This window comes from Urocitellus parryii, chromosome 4 (genome assembly GCF_045843805.1).
Source record: "Urocitellus parryii isolate mUroPar1 chromosome 4, mUroPar1.hap1, whole genome shotgun sequence".
In the NCBI taxonomy this organism is placed as follows: Eukaryota; Metazoa; Chordata; class Mammalia; order Rodentia; family Sciuridae; genus Urocitellus; species Urocitellus parryii.
The window spans coordinates 128,878,616-128,901,981 of NC_135534.1; the positions used below are offsets into that span (position 1 = coordinate 128,878,616).

At 34.8% G+C, this 23,366-nt stretch overlaps 1 protein-coding gene across 3 annotated transcripts in view; it reads left to right on the plus strand.

The window, feature by feature from the left end:
- The window catches only part of Kif27 (kinesin family member 27), a 99,803-nt gene extending 76,519 nt beyond the window's left edge, over positions 1–23,284 (plus strand). For 2 of the 3 annotated variants that reach the window (XM_026412475.2, XM_026412476.2), the window contains 5 exons: positions 5,236–5,451; positions 11,943–12,149; positions 14,077–14,275; positions 16,519–16,683; positions 22,800–23,284. In XM_026412475.2, the coding sequence (XP_026268260.2) occupies positions 5,236–5,451; positions 11,943–12,149; positions 14,077–14,275; positions 16,519–16,683; positions 22,800–23,284 (1,272 nt within the window). The remainder of the gene's footprint in view (positions 1–5,235; positions 5,452–11,942; positions 12,150–14,076; positions 14,276–16,518; positions 16,684–22,799) is intronic. The other variant, XM_026412477.2, reaches the window with a different exon arrangement.
- The last annotated feature ends 82 nt before the right edge of the window (positions 23,285–23,366 follow it).

The following is a 23,366-nucleotide window of genomic DNA, read 5'->3' on the forward strand; positions in this document are numbered from 1 at the left end:
TCATAAGAGATCCACACCTAGACACATTATAATGAAGATGTCCAACATACAGAATAAGGAGAGAATTTTAAAAGCTGCAAGAGAAAGAAAGCAGATTACATTTAGGGGTAAACCAATCAGGATAACAGCTGATCTCTCAACACAGACTCTGAAAGCTAGAAGATCCTGGAATAACATATTTCAAACACTGAAAGACAATGGGCTCCAACCAAGAATCGTGTATCCGGCGAAATTAAGCTTCAGGTTAGAAGATGAAATTAAAACCTTCCACAATAAACAAAAGTTAAAAGAATTCGCAGCTAGAAAACCATCTCTTCAAAAAATCCTTGGCAAAACATTACAGGAAGAGGAAATGGAAAATAACATTGAAAACCAACAATGGGAGGTAGGACAGTAAAGGGGGGAAAGTAGTCAAAGAGGATAACAAATCAGGTTTAGTAACATCAATAAACAAATATGGATAGAAGAACAAACCATATCTCAATAATAACCCTAAATGTTAATGGCTTAAACTCACCAATTAAGAGACACAGGCTAGTAGAATGGATCAAAAAACAAGACCCAACAATATGCTGTCTACAGGAGACGCATTTGATAGGAAAAGATATACATAGACTGAAGGTGAGAGGTTGGGAAAAATCATATCACTCATATGGACTGCGGAAACAAGCAGGAGTGTCCATACTCATATCTAATAAAATAGATTTCAAGCCAAAGCTAATCAAAAGGGATATAGAAGGACACTTCATACTGCTCAAGGGAACCATACACCAACAAGACATAACAATCATAAATATATATGCCCCAAATAATGGTGCAGCTGTGTTCATCAAGCAAACTCTTCTCAAGTTCAAGAGTCTAATAGACCAACATACAATAATCATGGGAGACTTCAACACACCTCTCTCACCACTGGACAGATCTTCCAAACAAAAGTTAAATAAGGAAACTATAGAACTCAATAATACAATTAACAACCTAGACTTAATTGACATATATAGACTATACCACCCAACATCAAGTAGCTACACTTTTTTCTCAGCAGCACATGGAACCTTCTCAAAAATAGACCATATACTATGTCACAAGGCAACTCTTAGACAATACAAAGGGGTAGAGATAATACCATGCATCTTATCTGATCATAATGGAATGAAACTGAAAATCAATGATAAAAGAAGAAAGGAAAAAGCAAGCATCACCTGGAGAATGAACAATAGGTTGCTGAGTGATCAATGGGTTTTAGAAGACATCAAGGAGGAAATTAAAAAATTCCTAGAGTTAAATGAAAACACAGACACAACATATCGGAATCTATGGGACACATTGAAAGCAGTTCTAAGAGGAAAATTCATTGCTTGGAGTTCATTCCTCAAAAAAAGAAAAAACCAACAAATAAATGATCTCATACTTCATCTCAAAATCCTAGAAAAAGAAGAGCAAAACAACAGCAAAAGAAGTAGAAGGCAAGAAATAATTAAAATCAGAGCTGAAATTAATGAAATTGAAACAAAAGAAACAATTGAAAAAATTGACAAAACTAAAAGCTGGTTCTTTGAAAAAATAAATAAAATTGACAGACCCTTAGCCATGCTAACGAAGAGAAGAAGAGAGAGAACCCAAATTACTAGCATACGGGATGAAAAAGGCAATATCACAACAGACACTTCAGAAATACAGAAGATAATCAGAAATTACTTTGAATCCTTATACTCCAATAAAATAGAAGATAGTGAAGGCATAGATAAATTCCTTGAGTCCTATGATCTGCCCAGATTGAGCCAGGAGGATATAGACAACCTAAACAGACCAATAACAATAGAGGAAATAGAAGAAACCATCAAAAGACTACCAACTAAGAAAAGCCCAGGACCGGATGGGTATACAGCAGAGTTTTACAAAACCTTTAAAGAGGAACTAACACCAATACTTTTCAAGCTATTTCAGGAAATAGAAAAAGAGGGAGAACTTCCAAATTCATTCTACGAGGCCAACATCACCCTGATTCCGAAACCAGACAAAGACACATCAAAGAAGGAAAACTACAGACCAATATCTCTAATGAACCTTGATGCAAAAATCCTCAATAAAATTCTCGCGAATCGGATTCAAATACATATCAAAAAAATTATACATCATGATCAAGTAGGATTCATCCCTGGGATGCAAGGCTGGTTTAATATACGGAAATCAATAAATGTTATTCACCACATCAATAGACTTAAAAATAAGAACCATATGATCATCTCAATAGATGCAGAAAAAGCATTCGACAAAGTACAGCCTCCCTTTATGTTCAAACGCTAGAAAAATTAGGGATAACAGGATCATACCTCAACATTGTAAAAGCAATCTATGATAAGCCACAGGCCAGCATCATTCTGAATGGAGAAAAATTGAAGGCATTCCCTCTAAGATCTGGTACAAGACAGGGATGCCCTCTCTCACCACTTCTGTTCAACATAGTCCTCGAAACCCTGGCCAGAGCAATTAGACAGTCAAAAGAAATTAAAGGCATAAAAATAGGAAAAGAAGAACTTAAATTATCACTATTTGCAGATGATATGATTCTATACCTAGCAGACCCAAAAGGGTCTACAAAGAAGCTATTAGAGCTAATAAATGAATTCAGCAAAGTGGCAGGATATAAGATCAACACACATAAATCAAAGGCATTCCTGTATATCAGCGACAAATCCTCTGAAACGGAAATGAGGACAACTACTCCATTCACAATATCCCCCCAAAAAATAAAATACTTGGGAATCAACCTAACAAAAGAGGTGAAAGATTTATACAATGAAAATTACAGAACCCTAAAGAAAGACATAGAAGAAGACCTTAGAAGATGGAAAAACATACCCTGCTCATGGATAGGCAGAACTAACATCATCAAAATGGCGATATTACCAAAAGTTCTCTATAAGTTCAATGCAATGCCAATCAAAATCCCAACAGCATATCTTGTAGAAATCGATAAAAGAATCATGAAATTCATATGGAATAATAAAAGACCTAGAATAGCAAAAACAATACTAAGCAGGAAGTGTGAATCAGGCGGTATAGCGATACCAGACTTCAAACTATACTACAGAGCAATAGTAACAAAAACAGCATGGTACTGGTACCAAAACAGGCGGGTGGACCAATGGTACAGAATAGAGGACACAGTAACCAATCCACAAACTACAACTATCTTATATTTGATAAAGGGGCTAAAAGCATGCAATGGAGGAAGGATAGCATCTTCAACAAATGGTGCTGGGAAAACTGGAAATCCATTTGCACCAAAATGAATCTGAATCCCTATCTCTCGCCGTGCACAAAAGTTAACTCAAAATGGATCAAGGAGCTTGATATTAAATCAGAGACACGGCATCTGATAGAAGAAAAAGTTGGTTATGATCTACACGCTGTGGGATCGGGCTCCAAATTCCTCAATAGGACACCCATAGCGCTAGAGTTAACAAATAGAATCAACAAATGGGACTTACTCAAACTAAAAAGTTTTTTCTCAGCAAAAGAAACAATAAGAGAGATAAACAGGGAGCCTACATCCTGGGAACAAATCTTTACTCCACACACTTCAGATAGAGCCCTAATAACCAGAATATACAAAGAACTCAAAAAATTAGACAATAAGATAACAAATAACCCAATCAATAAATGGGCCAAGGACCTGAACAGACACTTCTCAGAGGAGGACATACAATCAATCAACAAGTACATGAAAAAATGCTCACCATCGCTAGCAGTCAGAGAAATGCAAATCAAAACTACCCTAAGATACCATCTCACTCCAGTAAGACTGGCAGCCATTAGGAAGTCAAACAACAATAAGTGCTGGAGAGGATGCGGGGAAAAGGGCACTCTTGTTCATTGCTGGTGGGACTGCAAATTGGTGCAGCCAATTTGGAAAGCAGTATGGAGATTTCTCGGAAAGCTGGGAATGGAACCACCATTTGACCCAGCTATTCCCCTTCTCGGTCTATTCCCTAAAGCCCTAACAAGAGCATGCTACAGGGACACTGCTACATCGATGTTCATAGCAGCTCAATTCACGATAGCAAGACTGTGGAACCAGCCTAGATGCCCTTCAATAGATGAATGGATAAAAAAAATGTGGCATTTATATACTATGGAGTATTACTCTGCATTAAAAAATGACAAAATCATAGAATTTGGAGGGAAATGGATGGCATTAGCGCAGATTATGCTAAGTGAAGCTAGTCAATCTTTAAAAAACAAATACCAAATGACTCCTTTGATATAAGGGGTGTAAACAAGGACAGGGTAGGGACGAAGAGCTTGAGAAGAATATTTACAGTAAACAGGGATGAGAGGTGGGAGGGAAAGGGAGTGAGAAGGGAAATTGCATGGAAATGGAAGGCGATCCTCAGGGTTATACAAAATGTCATATAAGAGGAAAGGAGGGGTAAGACAAGAGAATACAAATGGAAGAAATGATTTACAGTAGAAGGGGTAGAGAGAGAAAAGGGGAGGGGAGGGGAGGGGAGGGGAGGGGAGGGGGGATAGTAGACAATAGGACAGACAGCAGAATACATCAGACACTAGAAAGGCAATATGTCAATCAATGGAAGGGTAACTGATGTGATACAGCAATTTGTATACGGGGTAAAAGCGGGAGTTCATAATCCACTTGAATCAAACCGTGTAATATGATGTATTAAGAACTATGTAATGTTATGAACGACCAATAAAAAAAAAAAACACGAAAAAAAAAAAACAAAAAAACAAATTGTACATTACCCATACATCAAATCTCAACCTCTAGGAAATTGTAGCAATTCTACAATATAAGAAGCTAAGAAAAGGCTAGGGTTGTGGCTCAGCGGTAGAGAGCTCGCCTAACACGTGTGAGGCCCTGGGTTCAATCCTCAGCACCATATAAAAATAAATAAACAAAATAAAGGTATTGTGTCCAACTAAAATATAAGTATTAAAAAAAAGAAACTAAGAAAGAAAAGTTCAATTAAGAAAATAATAAAAAGGAAAAACACTAGCCAAGGTAATCTTGGTAGTAAATTCATTTTTTTTAAGGCATTCAACTTAAGATTTTAGATAATGACCCTCCAAAAGAAATCCATGGGAGAAAATAATAATGTGAAAGCTAAAAATGCGTTCATTAAGTAATTTCTCTGTTTTTCCTACTTTATAAGTAGTGTGGATATCTGGTAACTGTTTTTGGGATATCTGGGGGTTGTGTCTTTTTAGGCCTTAAACGCAGATAGTTTGAAAATATCAAGTCGCTTGAATTTGTTGGACCAAGAGTTATGTGAAAAGAGTATTCAACTCCAGAGCAGCTCAGCCGAGGAGAAAATAAGGATTTCAGAACAAGTTCAAGCCCTCCAGAAAGAAAAGGATCAGCTCCAGAGTCGAAGAAACAGTGTGGATGAAAAAGTTAAAAATGGTAGAGTGCTATCACCCGACGTAAGTCAGTATTCTTTGGAACTGGAAGTGCTGTATGATGATGAATGACTTGGGTGACTTCCTTGTTCTCTTACAATCATAAAAATGATAAATCTGGTAAACATTGCTTTCTTGAGACTTTGTCAGCTTTAATGAGTTCATCTGGCATCTGTTTGGCACCATAAATCATGCTTGACTAGAAACAGATGTTCTTATATAGTGTTCCATGAATGTGTCCCTTCCTGCCATTGCCAGGCATTAGGAAATTATATTGTCCTTGAGTGTGACCTTTTCAGCTGGGGTTTTTCATCTGAAATCACAGAACAAAGAATATGATTTGAGGGACTCTTTTCTCAGTTGTTCCAAGAAGGGCACCTGCCTTCTCTCTATGAATGTAAATGATAATACGACCTTAAGGATTAATTCTTACAGATATGTTAATAATGAATCCCACTACTAGGGAAGTAATTAATTAAGTAATCCAACTTATATATAAATTATAATGCATCAAAAAATTTTAAAAATAAAAAGAAATAAAAACAAAGGTTAATTTTTTCCATGGAAGCTTGGTTGAGAAAGGACTGATGTTTGAGAGCATATTCTACACTATGTCTGAACAAATAGAGACATTCAAATCCTAGTAAAATATCTTTTGTTATAGTTTTTATTTAGCAGAACATATGACTCCTCTCACCTCCATTTTTAAGAACTATATAAAGATGATTCATTCATTGGCTATCAAATTGTCAAGGACTATGTATTTTATTTTATTATCTTTTTATTCATAGTATGGTGAGAATTGAACCCTATCACTTGACTACATCCCCAATTTTTATTTTTTATTTTTTATTTTGAGACAGGGTCTCACTAAGGCTGGCTTCAAACTTGTGACTTGAAAATATCAAGTCTTGCCTTAGTCTCTCAAATAGCTAGGATTATAGGCATGTCACACCACACCCAGCCAGACTAACATCTTTTTAAAAAATTTTATTTCAGTTGATATGATCCCTGTACCTTACTTTATTGGACAGAGGTGAATTTTTGAGCCTGATTTTCACTGCAGTTGTTTATATATATATATACACACACAATATCTTTATTATTATTTATTTATTTTTATGTGGTGCTCAGGATCGAACCCAGGGCCCCACGTGTGCAAGGCAAGCGCTTTATCACTGAGCTACAACCCCAGCCCTGCAATTGTTTTTTTTTAAATATTTTTTTAGTTGTAGATGACATGATAACTTTTTTATTTATTTATTTTTATGTGATGCTGAGGATCAAAACCAGTGCCTCACATGTGCTAGGTGAACACTCTACCACTGAGCCACAACACCAGTCATCTGCAATTACTTATTATTTATGTCCTGTCATATCAAAGCAAGAGAAAATTATATTAAGTTGCTGGAAATTACATGCTTTGTTGACTTTTGTCATGTTTTAGATTGGAGGCAAGAAAGAGGAAGTAAGGGGACTAGTGAAGAAGAAACAGGAGAAAGGGCAGCATGAAATTAGACTATTGTTCACTGAATTGATGCAAGTAATTAAAACTAACTTGATTGGAGGAATATTATCTACTTCTACTGCCCTGTTTTATAACTTACCTTAGGTAGCTATGCAGAGGCTCACAGAACCTAGCTGTCCTCCTAAGCAGTTAAATTGGAGCCCTAGATTTGAAAGTGTGAGAGCAAAGTATGCAGCAAAACATTAAGTATATAAGGAATTTTGCTGATCCACGACTGCTAGTGGGCCCATGAAGGAAATAAGAAAAGTAGAAAGTATCATGCTTCCCTTGAGAAATTCATAAAGAGATAGAAATATAAGAAAAATTCTCCAGAGGTAGAAATGTTAAACTCCAAAGAACATTAAAAAAGCATGTTACGGATAACGTAGTTAAGCTATCCTCATTACATTATTTATGCAAAGCAGTGCAGTGATGGTTTGTGAGAAGATGGAGTAAGGCAGTCTTGGTGGATTTTGAGCTGGATTTTTAAAAAAACATGACATGGGCTGGGGCTGTAGCTCGGTGGTAGAGCACTTGCCTAGCACATGTGAGGCACTGGGTTTGATCCTCAGTACCTGGTAAAAATAAATAAACAAACTAAGGTATTGTGTCCACCTACAACTTAAAAAACAAACAAACAAAAAAAACATGACACGTACTATGAGATATAAGACAGAAGTCCAGTTTAGACAGAACATTGTTAAATAAGACACAGTGATGAGAATAGGCAAATTATGTTTGGAGAAGAGTAGAGGTCTCTTATCAAGAAACATTGAGGCTTCTATTTCATGTGAAGTTCTGAAACAAAACTATTTATGGATCTGTGGTGAAAATATAGCACCATACATAATACCTGATTAGCAGCTATTCTGGATTAGTTTGAGGGAGTGATAAGCCTCCCACAATTGTTAGGGTTCCATTTAGTCTTGAGAACTCCTGTATACTTTTTCCTTGCATGGTTGTTCTCCTTAGTTTAGCTCTGAAGTTGGCTCTGCTCTTACCACTATTTGAAAATCAAGATTAATATTCCCAAATAGATCTGCCAGTAGTAGATGACTAGAAACATGAGATTTTTAAAGTAACACAAGACCAGTAAAATCTAGGTGGAATGATTTGCTATCTTGATGTCTTTAAACTTACTTAAAATTATTTTCTCTTTCCACAATAAATTAAAATGTTTTTTCTAATTGTATTACTTTACTAATAGATCACTGTATTAATAGAGGATTACCTAACAATTTACTAAGGACAGATCATGTCCCTTTTTTTTATGAAATTCAGAAACTAAAATTTTAAAAAAAGAATATTTGAACTCTAGTTTATTCTGTTTTATTTGGTGCATATTTATTTTTCTCATATTCTTATTTACAAATGAATAAATATTATATTTATTCTACATGAATCCAATGTGCAATTATCAAATCAGTATAATTAGCATTTACGTCTCAAATATTATAATATCTCCTCTAGTTATTTTCAAATTGATAATAAATTATTGTAGGCTAAGTATCATACTGTGATCTAAGGAAACTTACAACTAATTCCCATATCTAACTGTATTTTGGTATCTGTTAGTCAACTCTCCTACTTACCCTTCCTAACATACAGTGACAGGTACTGTATGATCAGTTTTCAGTTTCCACAAATGAATGTTAATGTTCAATATTTTTCTTTCTGTGCTTTGCGTATTTAATAGTCATCTGGTTCCATCCATGTTGCTGCAGATGGCAGGATAAACTCCAGTTTTCTTTCTTTATGATAGCAAGGATTGAACTCAGGAGCACTTAACCACTGAACCCCAGCCCCGAGCCCTTTTTAAAAAATATTTTGATTTAGAGATAGGGTCTTGCTAAGTTGTTAGAGCTGGCTTTGAACTTGAGATCCTCCTGCCTCAGCCCCGTGAGCTGCTGGGATTACAGGCAGGCACCACCACACCTGGCAACTCCAGTTTTTTTTCTCTCTCTCTCTCTTTTTTTGGGGGGCGGGGTTTGAAGGACATTCTTTTTTTATTATTTATTTATTTATTTGAAACTCCAGTTTTCTAATAGTACAGAGCTATTTGTTGCCTACTAAGTAAGTGGGATCCAGGAAAAAATATAAGAATTATTATGTTTATTTCATCTTTTAAACATTCAATTTCATGTTTTATGCTTAGAACATTTGTTAATTTATAGAGAAAGATACATATATCAGTGCTTACTCAAAAGTTTTTGTTAGCTTTTTGTTTTATTTTCTGCTGATAGGGATGTGTAATCCAGAATGTTTGCAGACCACTACTTTAGGTCCTTATTGCTTGTCTCTGAACTAGCAGCAATAGCATCACATGGGGGAGCCTCTTTGAAGTACAGATCCTCAGGCCACACCCAAATCTGCTGAATCAGAGTTTGAATTGTAACCGAGTTCTTGTTGTTCATTAAAGTTTGAAAAGCAGTGTACTTTGTAAAGCACAGTCAACTTTCAGTAATTTGTGGTTTGTGTTGTGGTAAATTTTTCATCCCAGAAGAGTTTCATGGGAAACTTATCTTGTCAACCAACCTACATCTTTGCTAAATTAGGGAAAACCACCACTTATAAGCTGTGGGCTCAGTAGAGTGGGCTATCCTCACATCTCTGAAATCATACTTTATATGAAGTCAATACTTTATATTAGCTCTGCATTTTCTTAGTTCCAAAACCAGAAACTAAATTTATACTAAATTGTCCACAGCTATATATACAGGCAAACTCTTTAACATTTGCATTTGGTAAAATATAATCACAGTATAAATTTAAAAGTCCAGTATATTCTTTGGATAATTCACTCTTAGAATTATGTTTTATGCCTAGAACATTCGTTTAATTTATAGAGAAAGATACATATTTCAGTGCTTACTCAAAAGTTTCATTATTTGGGCTGGGGCTGTAGCTTAGTGGTAGAGTGCCTGCCTAGCAAGCATGAGGCACTGGGTTTGATCCTCAGCACCACATAAAAATAAACAAATAAAATAAAGGCATTCTCTCCATCTATAACTACAAAAAAAACATTTTAAAAAAGTTTCATTATTTAAAGTTTTTTAAATATTAATATTATTATGAATATTATTTGTTCCTTTTGGAACAATTATGAAATCATTGAATTCCTGATGGTTAGTGATTACAAAGAGAAAGAGAATATTGAAAATATTTTTCCAGAATAGTTTATAAAATGGGCTTTTAAAAATAAGTATTATCCAACCTCCCACTAGACTATGTTATTACATACCTGTTTCTTCAATTTCCTAAAATGAACTTCCAGAAGTCACTCTATCCTTTGGTAGACCGGAAATATTCACATTATTTTCCTTTGTCATGCTGAGGGGCAGAGTAGGAAAAAACAGCCAAAGACATATGAAAATATAATTTTTCCTCTCCATTAACTCATTCAGGAGACACTTCCAGAGTTTAAACTATGTGGTAGGTACTGTGCTCACAGTAAGGATACAAGTATAGGACAATCTACCATCTGGAATTTAGTTTATGAAATTTGACCTCTACAACAGTATAGGAATACAGGAACATATCCAGGTCTCACAAATCTCACATAATTTCTTATCAGAAATTTGTATTCCCTCCACTTCCAATAACATGTATTTGGATAGTTCAAAGAACTGGATAATTTTCATACAGGGAGTCATTGTTTTGTTATTTTTTTCCTACAAAGGAAATTTTCTCTGATACGTGAAAAAATATCATACACTTCCACCATTTTTTTTTTTCAGGGAGGAGGAGGAGGGATTGAACTCAGGAATATTTGGCCACTGAGCCACATCTCCAACCCTATTTTGTATTTTATTTAAAGACTGGGTCTCATTAAGATGTTTAGCACCTTGCTTTTGCTGAGGCTATCTTTGAACTCTTAATCTCTCAGCCTCCAGAGCTGCTGGGATTATAGGTGTGCACTGGCTGCTCTCACTATTTTTAATGCCTGTATTTTTCATAGGCATCTTATGAAATGTTTCATGTCCTTAAATCTTTAGTACCTTTGTTAAGCCATACTATTATTTTCCCTCCAGAGACTTTCCTTTGATATCCTAATTCTTTTTCAGAACTAGGAATTGAACTCAGGGCCCTGCCCATGCTAGGCAAGTACTCTACCACTGAGCTAATCCCCAATTATTCCTAGTTCTTAATAATTTATTCTAAATTTATTTCTTATTTCTCTCCTAGCAGTATATTATTTTAAAAGGTCGTTAGAGGGACAACAAGGGTCTCTAGATCTCATTAGTGACAATATATATAAATTGCAACTGTAGGAATGGTGGAGGAAGATGACAGAACTGCTAATTCTGTGGACTGAGGCCTTCCAGTTTATTCCTTTGATTAGGTGATTTGCGTTTGTTGTATGACCTTGGAATGTTATAGTACTCACCTAAACAATTCCATTTTATTATACAAGATTTACTGTAAAGACTCAATGATTATATGTTTTATATACATGCACACACACATACACAGTATCGTATGGCATAACAAAACTCAAACATTCTTATTATTATGGGGGAGGGGTACTGGGTATTGAACTCAGGGGCACTTGAACATTGAGCCACATCCCCAACACTATTTTGTATTTTATTTAGAGACAGGGTCTCACTGAGTTGCTTAGCACCTCACTTTTGCTGAGGCTGGTTTTGAACTCGTGGTCCTCCTGTCTCAGCCTCCTGAGCCACTGGGATTACAGGTTGTGCTACCATACTCCACTCAAACATTATTTTATTAAAACATAGTAAAACGGCTGGGGTTGTGGCTCAGTGGTAGAGTGCTCGCCTAGCATGTGCAAGTTCCTGGGTTCGATCTTCAGCACCACATAAAAATAAATAAATAATGGTATTGTGTCCAACTACAACTAAAAAATAAATATTTCTAAAAATATATAGTAAAAGAGCAGTAATGTCCATTAAACTCAAATTGTATAGTAAGATCTGAGTATATGACAAAGTCCAGGTTTTAGTATTTCATTTTAAATGAGTGATTTCTGTTGTATTATATCTAGGAAGAACATGTTCTTTTCCAGCTTGAAGAAGGAATTGAAGCTTTGGAAGCTGCAATCGAATACAAGAATGAAAGTATCCAGAGTCGCCAGAATTTGCTTAGAGCATCACTACAAAATCTTTCTCATAGTGAAGCAAATGTTTTGGAAAAATTAAGTTGCCTGAATCCTGTTGAAATTAGAGCTATTCTTTTCAGATATTTCAATAAGGTATTGTTTTGGAAGAACAGTATTTATCTTATCAATAGGTTCCCCATATTTATGTTGAATTTTTAAAGAAACTGAAAGACTGAAAGATTTGATGGTGTAATTACATACTTAAGCATGTTTTCTCTTTATACTACTGAATGTTGTCATCTGAAACTTTGTGATTATCCAAATTTGTAAGCTTACCTTTGTGAGGTGCTTATAGTTGTAGGGCCTTTCAATAGAAGGCCTCTTTGATATAGTTTTAAAAACCAAACTTCCTTATTATTTTTTGGTTCCAGATTTGGATGTTGCTATGCAGCATTCCTGAAAAATAAAGGTCTCTCTGAGTTTTAGTTCCTTCAATGCTATAGGGCAAGGTAAACCTGTACTTTCTTGAATAATGTGTGAGTTGAAACGGAGATGAAGTGATGCATCAATGGCAAAGACAATAATAGATTTTATTAACCTGAATGTGCTTAAATCAATTAAAATATTTTATATGAATCGGACAATTTAGTGATCCAGAGGTGTTTCACAGCATTCAGAACCATCACATCATTTCTCTAATATCTTTTTCACTTAAGATATATATTACAGGGGTAGGGATATAGCTCAGTGGTAGAGCACTTGCCTAGCATGCACAAGGTCCTGGGTTTAAATCTCCAGAGATAAAAAAAAATAATAATTAAAAATAAATAAATACATAGTATGGCAGGTTAGATAATTCTTGTCTCTGAAAAGTCTGTTCAGTTTATGGGAATATCAGATAGTTGGTGAACACAAAACATTGAAGTTTTTAAAAGTTCTAATTGTATGAAATAAAGATGAAAATGTTATATACAATCTCTTTGTGGATAATCAGTCAGTAGTAAACTATTGTTACTGATGAGAGTGCATTCTATTTTTTCGTGTTTGGAGGGCAGAAAATAATGGAGTACTGTCCTAGGCTACCCTTGAAGCAAGAGTTCTTACCCCAAGATACTCTAGCCAAGATCAGTGGATTTTCTGATCCTTTGTAGAAATAGTATTGTTCTGGTGAGGATGTCATTAAATTATCGACAAGTTCTATGATACTAACGTTGTGTCTGAAGTATTTTTACTTCATATCAAAAAAGAACCCAACAGATGATATACAAGCTTGAAACTGAATCTCTTTGTTTATAGTTTAAAAATTCTGCCACTTATTCATAACATCCATTTTGGGGTTAAAGTAGGGAATTAAAAAGTTTTGAAGGGGTGATTATTAGAAAGACATAATAAAATGAGGAGCTGGGGATGTGGCTCAAGCGGTTGCATGATCGCCTGGCATGTGTGCGGCCCTGGTTCGATCCTCAGCACCACATACAAACAAAGATGTTGTGTCCGCCGAAAACTAGAAAATAAATATTTAAAGAAAAAATAAAAAAATAAAATGAAAGCATTACCAATTCAGAATTTCGACACATTTAGAAGACTGTTAGATTACTTTTTAAAAAAATTTTTAGTTGTCAGTGGACTTTCATTTGTTCTTTTTTTAATTTATCTGTGGTGCTGAGAATTGAACCCAGTGCCTCACACATGTTAGGCAATTGTTGTACCACTGTGCTATGACCCCAGCCCAACTATTATATTATTTTGTGGATATGTTATAAAGTAGTTGCCTAGGGACCCAGTATGTTTCAGGAAGCACTTAAAATGTGGAGATTAAAGAAGCTCATCTTTTTTTAAAAAAAAAAAAAAAACATTGTTTTTTAGTTGTTGATGGACTTTTATTTTATTTATTTATATGTGGTGCTGAGAATTGAACCCAGTACCCACACATGCCAAGCAAGTGCGCTACCACTGAGACATGCCCCAGCCCCAAAGAAGCTCATCTTTATGAAACTCAAGAAAAGTAGATTAGTCTATTGGGTTAGGCTATCTAAATTACACTTAAAAAGTAAAAAAAAAAAAAAAATGTCTTTGGTAGGTTGTTAATTTGAGAGAAGCTGAAAGAAAACAACAGTTACAAAATGAAGAAATTAAAATGAAGGTTCTGGAACGGGATAATATGGTTCGTGAGTTGGAATCTGCATTGGAACATCTGAAATTGCAATGTGACCGGAGACTGACACTTCAGCAAAAGGAACATGAGCAAAAGGTGCAACTGCTATTACGTCATTTCAAAGGTAACTCTTTCTTTTTGTCAGTTGTATAAAGGTGATGGGGGAATATTTAAGAAGGAAAATGAGACAGAACTTATTTCTTAATAGTCCAATGTATAAGCAGTTACTACTTGCACAAATTTTTGCCCTTTACCTGTTTTGGTCCTATGTTTCGGGATAGCTGAAGTTGATACGAGGCTATTCATGCTTGAAATGCCATCCCTTCTGCTTGCCCCATTAGGGCACACCACAATCCTATTTGTTGTTGGTTTAGTTTTTATGTTGAAATGTGGAGATTTTGTCTGGCTTTTAAGTGTAGAGTTAAAATTTTTCTATCTCCTAGGAATACTAGGAATATAGTACTATGATACTTTAATTATTTTACTTTCACAAAATTAAAGTGATAGGTTTTGTCACATTCTTAGTTATATTTCTTGTAATTTTCAGTTGATTGTAAAATTTTATGCATTAAGGAGGATATGTATCCTAGGTCAAAACTAGACTACTATTGATAGGCACAGTTATCAATGAGTATCTGTTCAACTGTCATCTCTGATGCAAAAAGAAAACTATCATAGCCAGGCACAAGGTGCACACCTGTAATCTCAGCGACTCCCAAGGGGGTGAGGCAGGAGATCACAAGGTCAAGACCAGCCTTAGCAATTTAGCAAGGCCTTAAGCAATTTAGTGAGACCCAATCTCCAAGTAAAAAATAAAAAGAATTGGGAATGTGGCTCAGTGGTAAAGCACTCTGGGTTCAGTTCCCAGTACAAAAAAAGAAGAAAAAGGAAGAAAGAAAAAAGCTGTCCCAAAAAGTGGACTTCACATTACCTGGGTATATGGCCAGTACACAAACAGCTGCCATGGCAACAAAATCACTGCCCGGTGATAATGTTACTGTTCTTGAGTCTCATGAATCCACAGCTGAAAATGGGTCAAAAGGGATCTGGAAGAAATAACAACCTGAGGAAGAAGAAAATTGGAGAACATTTGAATTTAAGTGTTGAGGCAGCTTACCTTGAAATTAATCCTATAATTGTTAATTAGCAACCAATTGACTAATGACAGGATTTCCTTGGCAGGATCCCAACATCATTATTGCATTCAAACATGCTCTCCTTACCTTAATTTAGTTCTGTTGTCTCTAAAAGTGATGTGTGCAGAGAATTTTAAAGTGACAAGGATTATACATCAAAAGTTCATGCCATAGTCAAATAAAGACATTTTAAAAATCATTAATTTCTATAACTACAAGTTTTTCATAACAAAGTTGTAACTAAAAATGTTAACAATCCGTGAGTTTTCTAATTTCAGCTGAATTAGATGTAAGTTCATACTTCATGGAGATTTTTTTTTCTTTTTCTTTTTTGCAGTGCTGGGGATCAAACTCAGGGCCTCATGCATGCTAGGCAAGTGCTGTACCATTTAGCTACATCCCCAGCCCTACTTTCTGTGGATTCTGATTTATGATATCATTAAGCAATTGTTATAACAAGATAAACTATACAAGCATACTTAAATAAAATTTTAGGAAACAGCTGATATTAACAAAAACAAATAGTAGGACCATTTTATAAATATATCTCCTGAGTAAATCCAAAAGTATGTATCTTCTGAAAGCAGTATACTAGATTTTACTGTTCTAGAACAGTGTTAGACATTCACAAGTAGTAATTAGAGGCTTTAAGTTATATTTTGGCATAAACTAGAACTTATGCTGGCTATTTACCTTCTTTTCCTGTGGTGTTTTCTTTTGTGATTTTATCTTTCTCTAGTCCGTTTTGTGTGTGTGGGTGTGGGTGTGGGTGTGGGGTGGTGGTGTTGGTGGGGTTTTTTTAGGCTCTTAAGGCCAAAAAAAAAAAAAAATGTTTCTTAGGGCCTCTTAAGACTTTCCATATAACCACAATGTCTGATATAAACTTTAAGATATTAATGCAGCTTGTGGACAGAGTTCCAAAAGTGAACTTTTTATAGGAAACACCTACTTCTTCTGTTCTAGGGATAAGTCTTGTTAATATGAACTGCAAAAAAATGCAGACTTATAAACATATAGTTAGAGGTTGTTGAGGGTAGGGTGGAGAAAATGATTAAGGGCTCAGTCTTTTAAAAAAATGTTATGGGCAGAAGAATCCAAATTGTAACTGAAAACAAATCTAAAGTAAAGTAATAGATATGTGACCCTTTAAAGATAGTTTGGGGCTAAGTTAAAATATAATTTTGAATCATTTATTTAAAACCAAGTATAACTATAAATTTTTGCTTTATAGAACAAGATGGAGAAAGCATTATAGAAACTTTTAAAACATATGAAGATAAAATTCAGCAATTGGAAAAAGATCTTTATTTCTATAAGAAAACCAGCAGGGATCTTAAGAAGAAACTTAAAGAACTGACACGGGAAGCATTTCAATGGCAACTAGCATTGTCAGAACGTAAGACTAGTTACTTGTCATGCAAACACTGTTTTTCTAGCATTTGGTGAGATCATGCTGATTTCCCCGTGACTGGGTTATTTAGGATGAGACATTTAACTTCTCTATGTCTCTCTGGACAAAACTAGTTTTTTCACCATGTATAAGACAGAACCCCATGAGAAGTGAAAGAATGAATGACAGAACACATACATATGTGTAAAGGAGATAGTCATTTTTAAAATTTATTTTTTTCAGCTGTCAAAGGTTTATTCATCATGGAGAACATTTAGAACATTTAGATCACGTTTGATGTGGCTGAATGAAGTAATATTTCAAAGGGACATATTAACTCCAAATAAAGGTTGCTACAGATAATCTTGTGGACTATAAATGCTGGAGTTAATTCTTTAATGGATTGATGAATCTCTGAAATACAGTTATCAGCTGCAAAGTAAATGGTGTCTATATAACTACTCATTTTACTTCAAGAACTGTTTGTATATTGCCACTACAAACTCCTTATTTTTCTTAACAGTTGAGGAGTGCAACTATCTAAAATATTTTTTAAAATGTAAAATACAAAGTTCTGTATTTTACATTTTTAAAAAAATATATATTTTTTTGCAGTGCTGGGGATTCAACACAGGGCCTGTAAACTAAACTATAAACTATAAAATAATACCCATTAAAACTGTGGGAAGCAATTTTTTTTTTTTTGTACCCAGAATTGAACCCAGAGGTACTTAACCATTGAGCCATATCCCAGTCCTTTTTTATATATAATTTAGACACAGAGTCTCACTGAGTTGCTTAGGGGCTAAGTTGTTGAGGCTGCTTTGAACTCATCCTCCTTCTGCCTCAGCTTCCTGAGCCGATTGGATTACAGGCATGCACCACCTTGATTGTTTATTGATTGCATTGTGCCATTGTTTATAGTCCTTAACTCACTTAATCCTTAAAGTAACCCTGTAATTTAAGATAGCTGTCATTTTCCTGTTTTATGGTAAATTAAGCCTTCCATTATCATAAAAAATATGTATAATACAATGGATAATACAAAAAGTAAAGTTAAAAGTGTGTGTATTCTAAGATAAATCAAAGCTTTTTATATACTGGCCTTTTTGGAAATTAAAAAAATTAATAAAATCCATTGTTGAGATAAAGATGTTTCTTTGCATAGTTATATATAGATAAGTAGAATTAGCACCTTCATAAATGAAATTATCAAACATGACAAAAATATTCTGTAAAAAGAAATGCTATGAAGGTAATATATTGCTATGATTAAAATATACCCTCAAGTCAGCAAAATAAAGAGGAGTTAATATTTCTAAAATAACAGTCTATATTTTATAAAAGAAATATTCTGCTTTGGAGCATATTCTAACAATTTAAGAATGGTTGATGAAAAATTGGCCTTAAAACCTTTTAGGAAGGGGCTGGGGTTATGGCTCAGCTGTAGAGTGCTCACCTAGCACGTGCGAGTCCCTGGGTTCAATCCTTAGCACCACATAAAAATTAATAAATAAAATAAAGGTTTTGGGTTCCAACTACAATTAAAAAAATTTTTTTTAGAAATAAAACCTTTTAGGAAGAGGAGAGAAAGGGGAAATACTGGGGAATTAATTGGAATAAATTATGTTGTAGGCAAACATGAATAGGTCACAATGAGCCCCTATATATAATTATAAAGCACTAATTTCAGTAATAGACCTAATTTGTACCTTTAAATGAAATTGCTTAAAGATGGGCACAGAAGATGGGTTCAGTGAAAAAAATATATGCAATGAAAAGATATATGCTGGGCTGGGGTTGTGGCTCAGCGGTAGAGTACTCACCTAGCATGTGTGAGGCCCTGGATTCTATCCTCAGCACCACATAAAAATAAATTAAAAAATAAAGGTATTGTGTCCAACTACAACTAAAAAGTAAAATCATGAGTTCAAAGCCAGCCTCAGCAAAAGCAAGGCACTAAGCAACTCAGTGAGACCCTGTCTATAAATACAAAATAGGGTTGGGATGTAGTTCAGTGGCTGAGTGCCCCTGAGTTCAATCCCTGGTATCCCCCCTCCCAAAAAAAAAGAGAGAGAGAGAGAAAGAGAGACAGAGACAGAGATACAGAGAGATATGATACAAACATACAAATCCTTCTAAGGAGACTAAACTTTCTGATTCTCAATGTAGTAGTACAGAGGTGCTTATTTATACAACTCATTACTTAAAAACAATACCTGAAATATGTAACTAAAACTTTTACTTGAAATATTACTTGCAAAAAATTAAAAAGTGCCAGGTGCACATGGCTCTAATTCCAGGTTCCTAGAAGACTGAGATAGGAATATTTTAAGTTCCAGGCCAGTCTGGGCAACGTAGCAAGACTTTGTCTCAAAATAACATTGTTAAAAAGGGTTGGAGATGTAGCTCAGAAGGAGAACACTCCTGGCTTCATTCTCCAGTACTGAAAAAAAAATTTCTTAAATAAAAAGTAAACAGATATTAAATAACAAAGAAAAAGCAATTAACATAAAACCATTTTAGCCTTTTAAAAAAACCCACTCTGTAGCTAAGTGTGGTAGCTTATCATGTACAAGGTGCTTATCATGTACATGACCCTGGGTTCAATCCCCATCACTTAAACAAAAGAAGCTCACCCACTTTCAATTTTTTAAAAATATATTTTATTAGTTGTAGATGGACACAATACGTTTATATTATTTATTTATTTTTATGTGGTGGCTGAGGATCGAACTCAGTGCCTCACACATGCTAGGCAAGTGTTCTATTACTGAGCCACAGACCCATCCCCCACTTTCAATTTTGAGATAACTGAAATTAGACTTCTGGTTTGTAAATGGCCCATGTTTATACTCCTGAGTCTACTAGACATTTTTTCTAAAAAATGACAGAGTGGTATGGTGGTACACAGATTTCAGAAACCTTGATTCTCGTTCTGGTTTTTTTTTTTTTTTTTTTTTTTTTTTGTAGTTATAGATGGACAGAATGCCTTTATTTTATCTGTTTATTTTTATGTGGTACTGAGGATCGAACTCAGTGCCTTATGCATGCTAGGCAAGTACTCTGCGGGCTGAGCTACAGCCCCAGCCCCCCTCATTCTGTCTTTTAAGGAAACAATAAAAAACTAAAATAAAGTTGAATAATCTTGGGGAGGTGCAAAATGCAACACACACCTATCTAACACACACCTATCTGACCAACTTGCCCAAGAAGTCTAGTCTTGATAATAATGTTGAACGTATTATTTCGCTAATTTGCCATTCTACCTAAAAAAATTTTAAATACTGTTTTTGGCTATAACATGTCATTATGTAACATTGTCATTATAGAAATTTTTGAAAATGCAGAAAACAAATCATCCATAAATCTACCTACATTTTAGCATAATTATTTTCTTATTTTCACCATGTTTTAAAAATAGTTTCAGTGATGTTAAGGATAGAGCTTATGTTATATCCTATCTCAAGATATAATTTTATAACATTAAATGAAGTCTATTTGAATTATAACATATAGTAATTGAAATATATCAAATTCTGAGTTCCCCGAAATGTCTTCTTTTTATTTTTTTGAGACATGCTCTTGCTATATTGCCTAACCTGGCCTTAAACTTATGGGCTTAAGTATTTCCCCTGGGCTCAAGCAATCCTATTGCCTCAGCCTGCAGAATACCTGGGACTACAGGCATAAACCACTGTACCCCACTTTTAATTCACTGGTTTTAATAGTAGTCTCTGTTGTCTGCCTATGAGACTTACATTTATCTTCTTTTAACTTTTTTCCAAATAGAAAAATTAATTTTAAGTAAAATATCTTGGTCAATTGTTGGTCATAGTTATGATGTTAATGTTTTTTAACATACTTTGAGGATAAAATTTTATATGGCCACTCAGTATTTCCACTTCCACTTAAGTATTTAATACCATTCTTGTACCAATTTAAATCACTATCAAACTATATATAAGATAAGGAATCCTGGGCTGGGGTTGTAGCTCGATGGTAGAGTACTTGCCTAGCATTTGTGAGGCACTGGGTTTGATTCTTAGCCCATAAATAAATAAATAAATAAATAAAGGTCTATCAATAACTAAAAAAAATATTAAAAAGATAAGGAACCCTAGCTTGGGTTATTTGGTTTTTTTGGTTTTTTTTTTTTTTTTTTTTTGGCAACGCTGGGAATCAAATCTTGAGCCTCAAGCATACTAAGCAAATGCTCTACCATTGAACTATACCCCCAGCCCTTAAATCTTAACTTCTACTAGTTGTGTGAACTTGGGAAAATTAATCTCTCCCTAGTTTTGCTTCTTCATTTTTAAATGGGAAACTTAAACTTGCAAGTGGGAAACTTCCTATTATAAAGAATCCAAGTGAACCCGAGAGTGAGCCTCGGCAGTGGGCCCATTTCTGCTCTTTCACATAAAATCTTTACAAGTAAAATGACACTCTGAGTTGGGCAGCAGAATTTTTTAAAGCTTCTTGGTAACCCTAATGTGCAACATTAGAGTTTGGGGCCACTATCTATGATCAACTTGTTATCTGCTCTAGTTCCATTTGAGGATCTATGTCATTTATTAGTTCAGGTTTTTTGTTTTTGAGGGACTTCAAAACCTGAAAAATCAATGTTTTAAACCAAGGTTACAAGCTAGAATGTCTATAGGAACCAGGAATCCAAAGAGAATTAGAGGGCTTTACAGTTGTCATCTATATGAGTAGGGGCAATTTTTCAGCTACTGTTGCTATGCAGAAATTCTTAGCTCTTCTAATTTTTGTAGAAAAGTTGAGAATCTATACTTTATATGAAACTCTAATTTTAAAATTTTGTATCAAGAATTATTAACATTAAAGACCAAATAAAATGTATGTGGGGGTCAGATTTGAATTGGGGTCTGTCACTATGCAACTTTGTCTTCAAAGAACTAAAAGTATATTAAGTATGTATTGTCATATGTTGAAGTTTGCATTCATCATATTAGATTTAGTACCTATATGTATTTCTCTTAAGCAAGTTTTGTCTTTGATGATAGATGTTATGATTAGACGATTTCTAAGCTTTGATCTCTTCACTTCTTTTTTAAAATTTGTTTTAATTAGTTATACATGAAAGTATGATACATGGCACTATGATACATTTTATATAAATGGAGTATAATTTCTAATTTTTCTGGTTGTACATAATGCAGAATCCCACTGGTCGTGTAGTCATATATGTACATAGGGTAATAATGTCTTATTCATTCTACTGTCCTTCCTACCCCCTTACTCCCTCCCCTCCCTTCACTCCCCTCTACCTAAAGTAACTCTGTTTTTCCCTAGTCCCCCCCCCCACACACACACCTTTATTGTGAGTTAGAATCTGCATATCAGAGAAAAAAACTTTGCCTTTGTTTTTTTTGGGATTGGCTTATTTCACTTACTATGATATTCTCTAGTGCCATCCATTTACCAGCAAATGCCATAAATTCATTCTTTTTTAAAGCTGAATAATATTCCATTGTGTATATATACCACATTTTCTTTATCCATTAATCTGTTGAAGGACACCTAGGTTGGTTCCAAGTTTAGCTATTGTGAGTTGAGCTTCTATAAACATTGATTTTAAGTCCTTTGGGTATAAACCAAAGAGTATGATAGCTGGGTCTTTTCACTTACTTCTAATCACTCATTCCAGTGGTTGTTCCTTACTGAGAGGGTATACTGTCATCTTCATTTCCATCGTGGAAGTTGTGGCACACAACCCTGAGGACATTTGGATATCAGAACCTTTCTGTCATGCTGGGAGAACCAACCAAAGACCAGCTTTTTATACATTTAATGCCAAGTCCCTGAAGTATGCCTCCAGGGACAGAGGCTGGATTTGAAATTTTCACTTGGCTGGATTTGAAATTTTCTAGCAACAAGCTAAGCAGAGGGCAGGCATGGAAACACAAATAGAGAGATTCCAAGTTTTCCAGGGAATAAGTGGAATAATTAATACTCACACATTGTGTGTCTAAAAGAAACATTAAACAAACAACAAGCATAGTGAGAAATATTAATGTAGTTATGTTAGGATATTATGATTAAAATACCTGATTTGAAGGAAATGATCTCTGAATTTTTGGTTTTGGGATTATTTTTAGATCATGATGCTGGAGATGGAGTCCTGAACCCTGAAGAGGCAGGTGTGATTTCAGAAGAATTAAAATGGGCATCCAGAACTGAAAGTATGAAATTAAGTGCAAGAGAAAGAGAAGTAAACAGTTCTTCAAGCAGTTTAAGAACACAATCAAATTCCCAAAAACTTTGGGAAGATGCCCCAGAGTTACCTTCTATTTTTAGCTCTTTAGCACCGTCTAGTGGGCAACTGTTAAGCAATGATGATAAAACAGAAACAGATGAATATCAGTTTACAAAATCTCACAGTCGACCATCATCCCAAATTCAGCCAGTGGGAAATGTGGAACAGCTTCATGGTATCACACCTGTAAAATTGTGTCGTAAAGAATTACGTCAGATTTCTGCCTTGGAACTATCATTACGACGTTCCAGTCTTGGAGTTGGGGTTGGATCAATGACTGCTGATTCCATTGAAGTGTCTAGGAAACCTAGTGACTTAAAAACTTAGTCATTTAACGATAGACATTTTAATATAGTAGATATGTAAAAAGATTCCTTTCTCTAACTTGTTAAAAGTAAAGCTCAAGCTC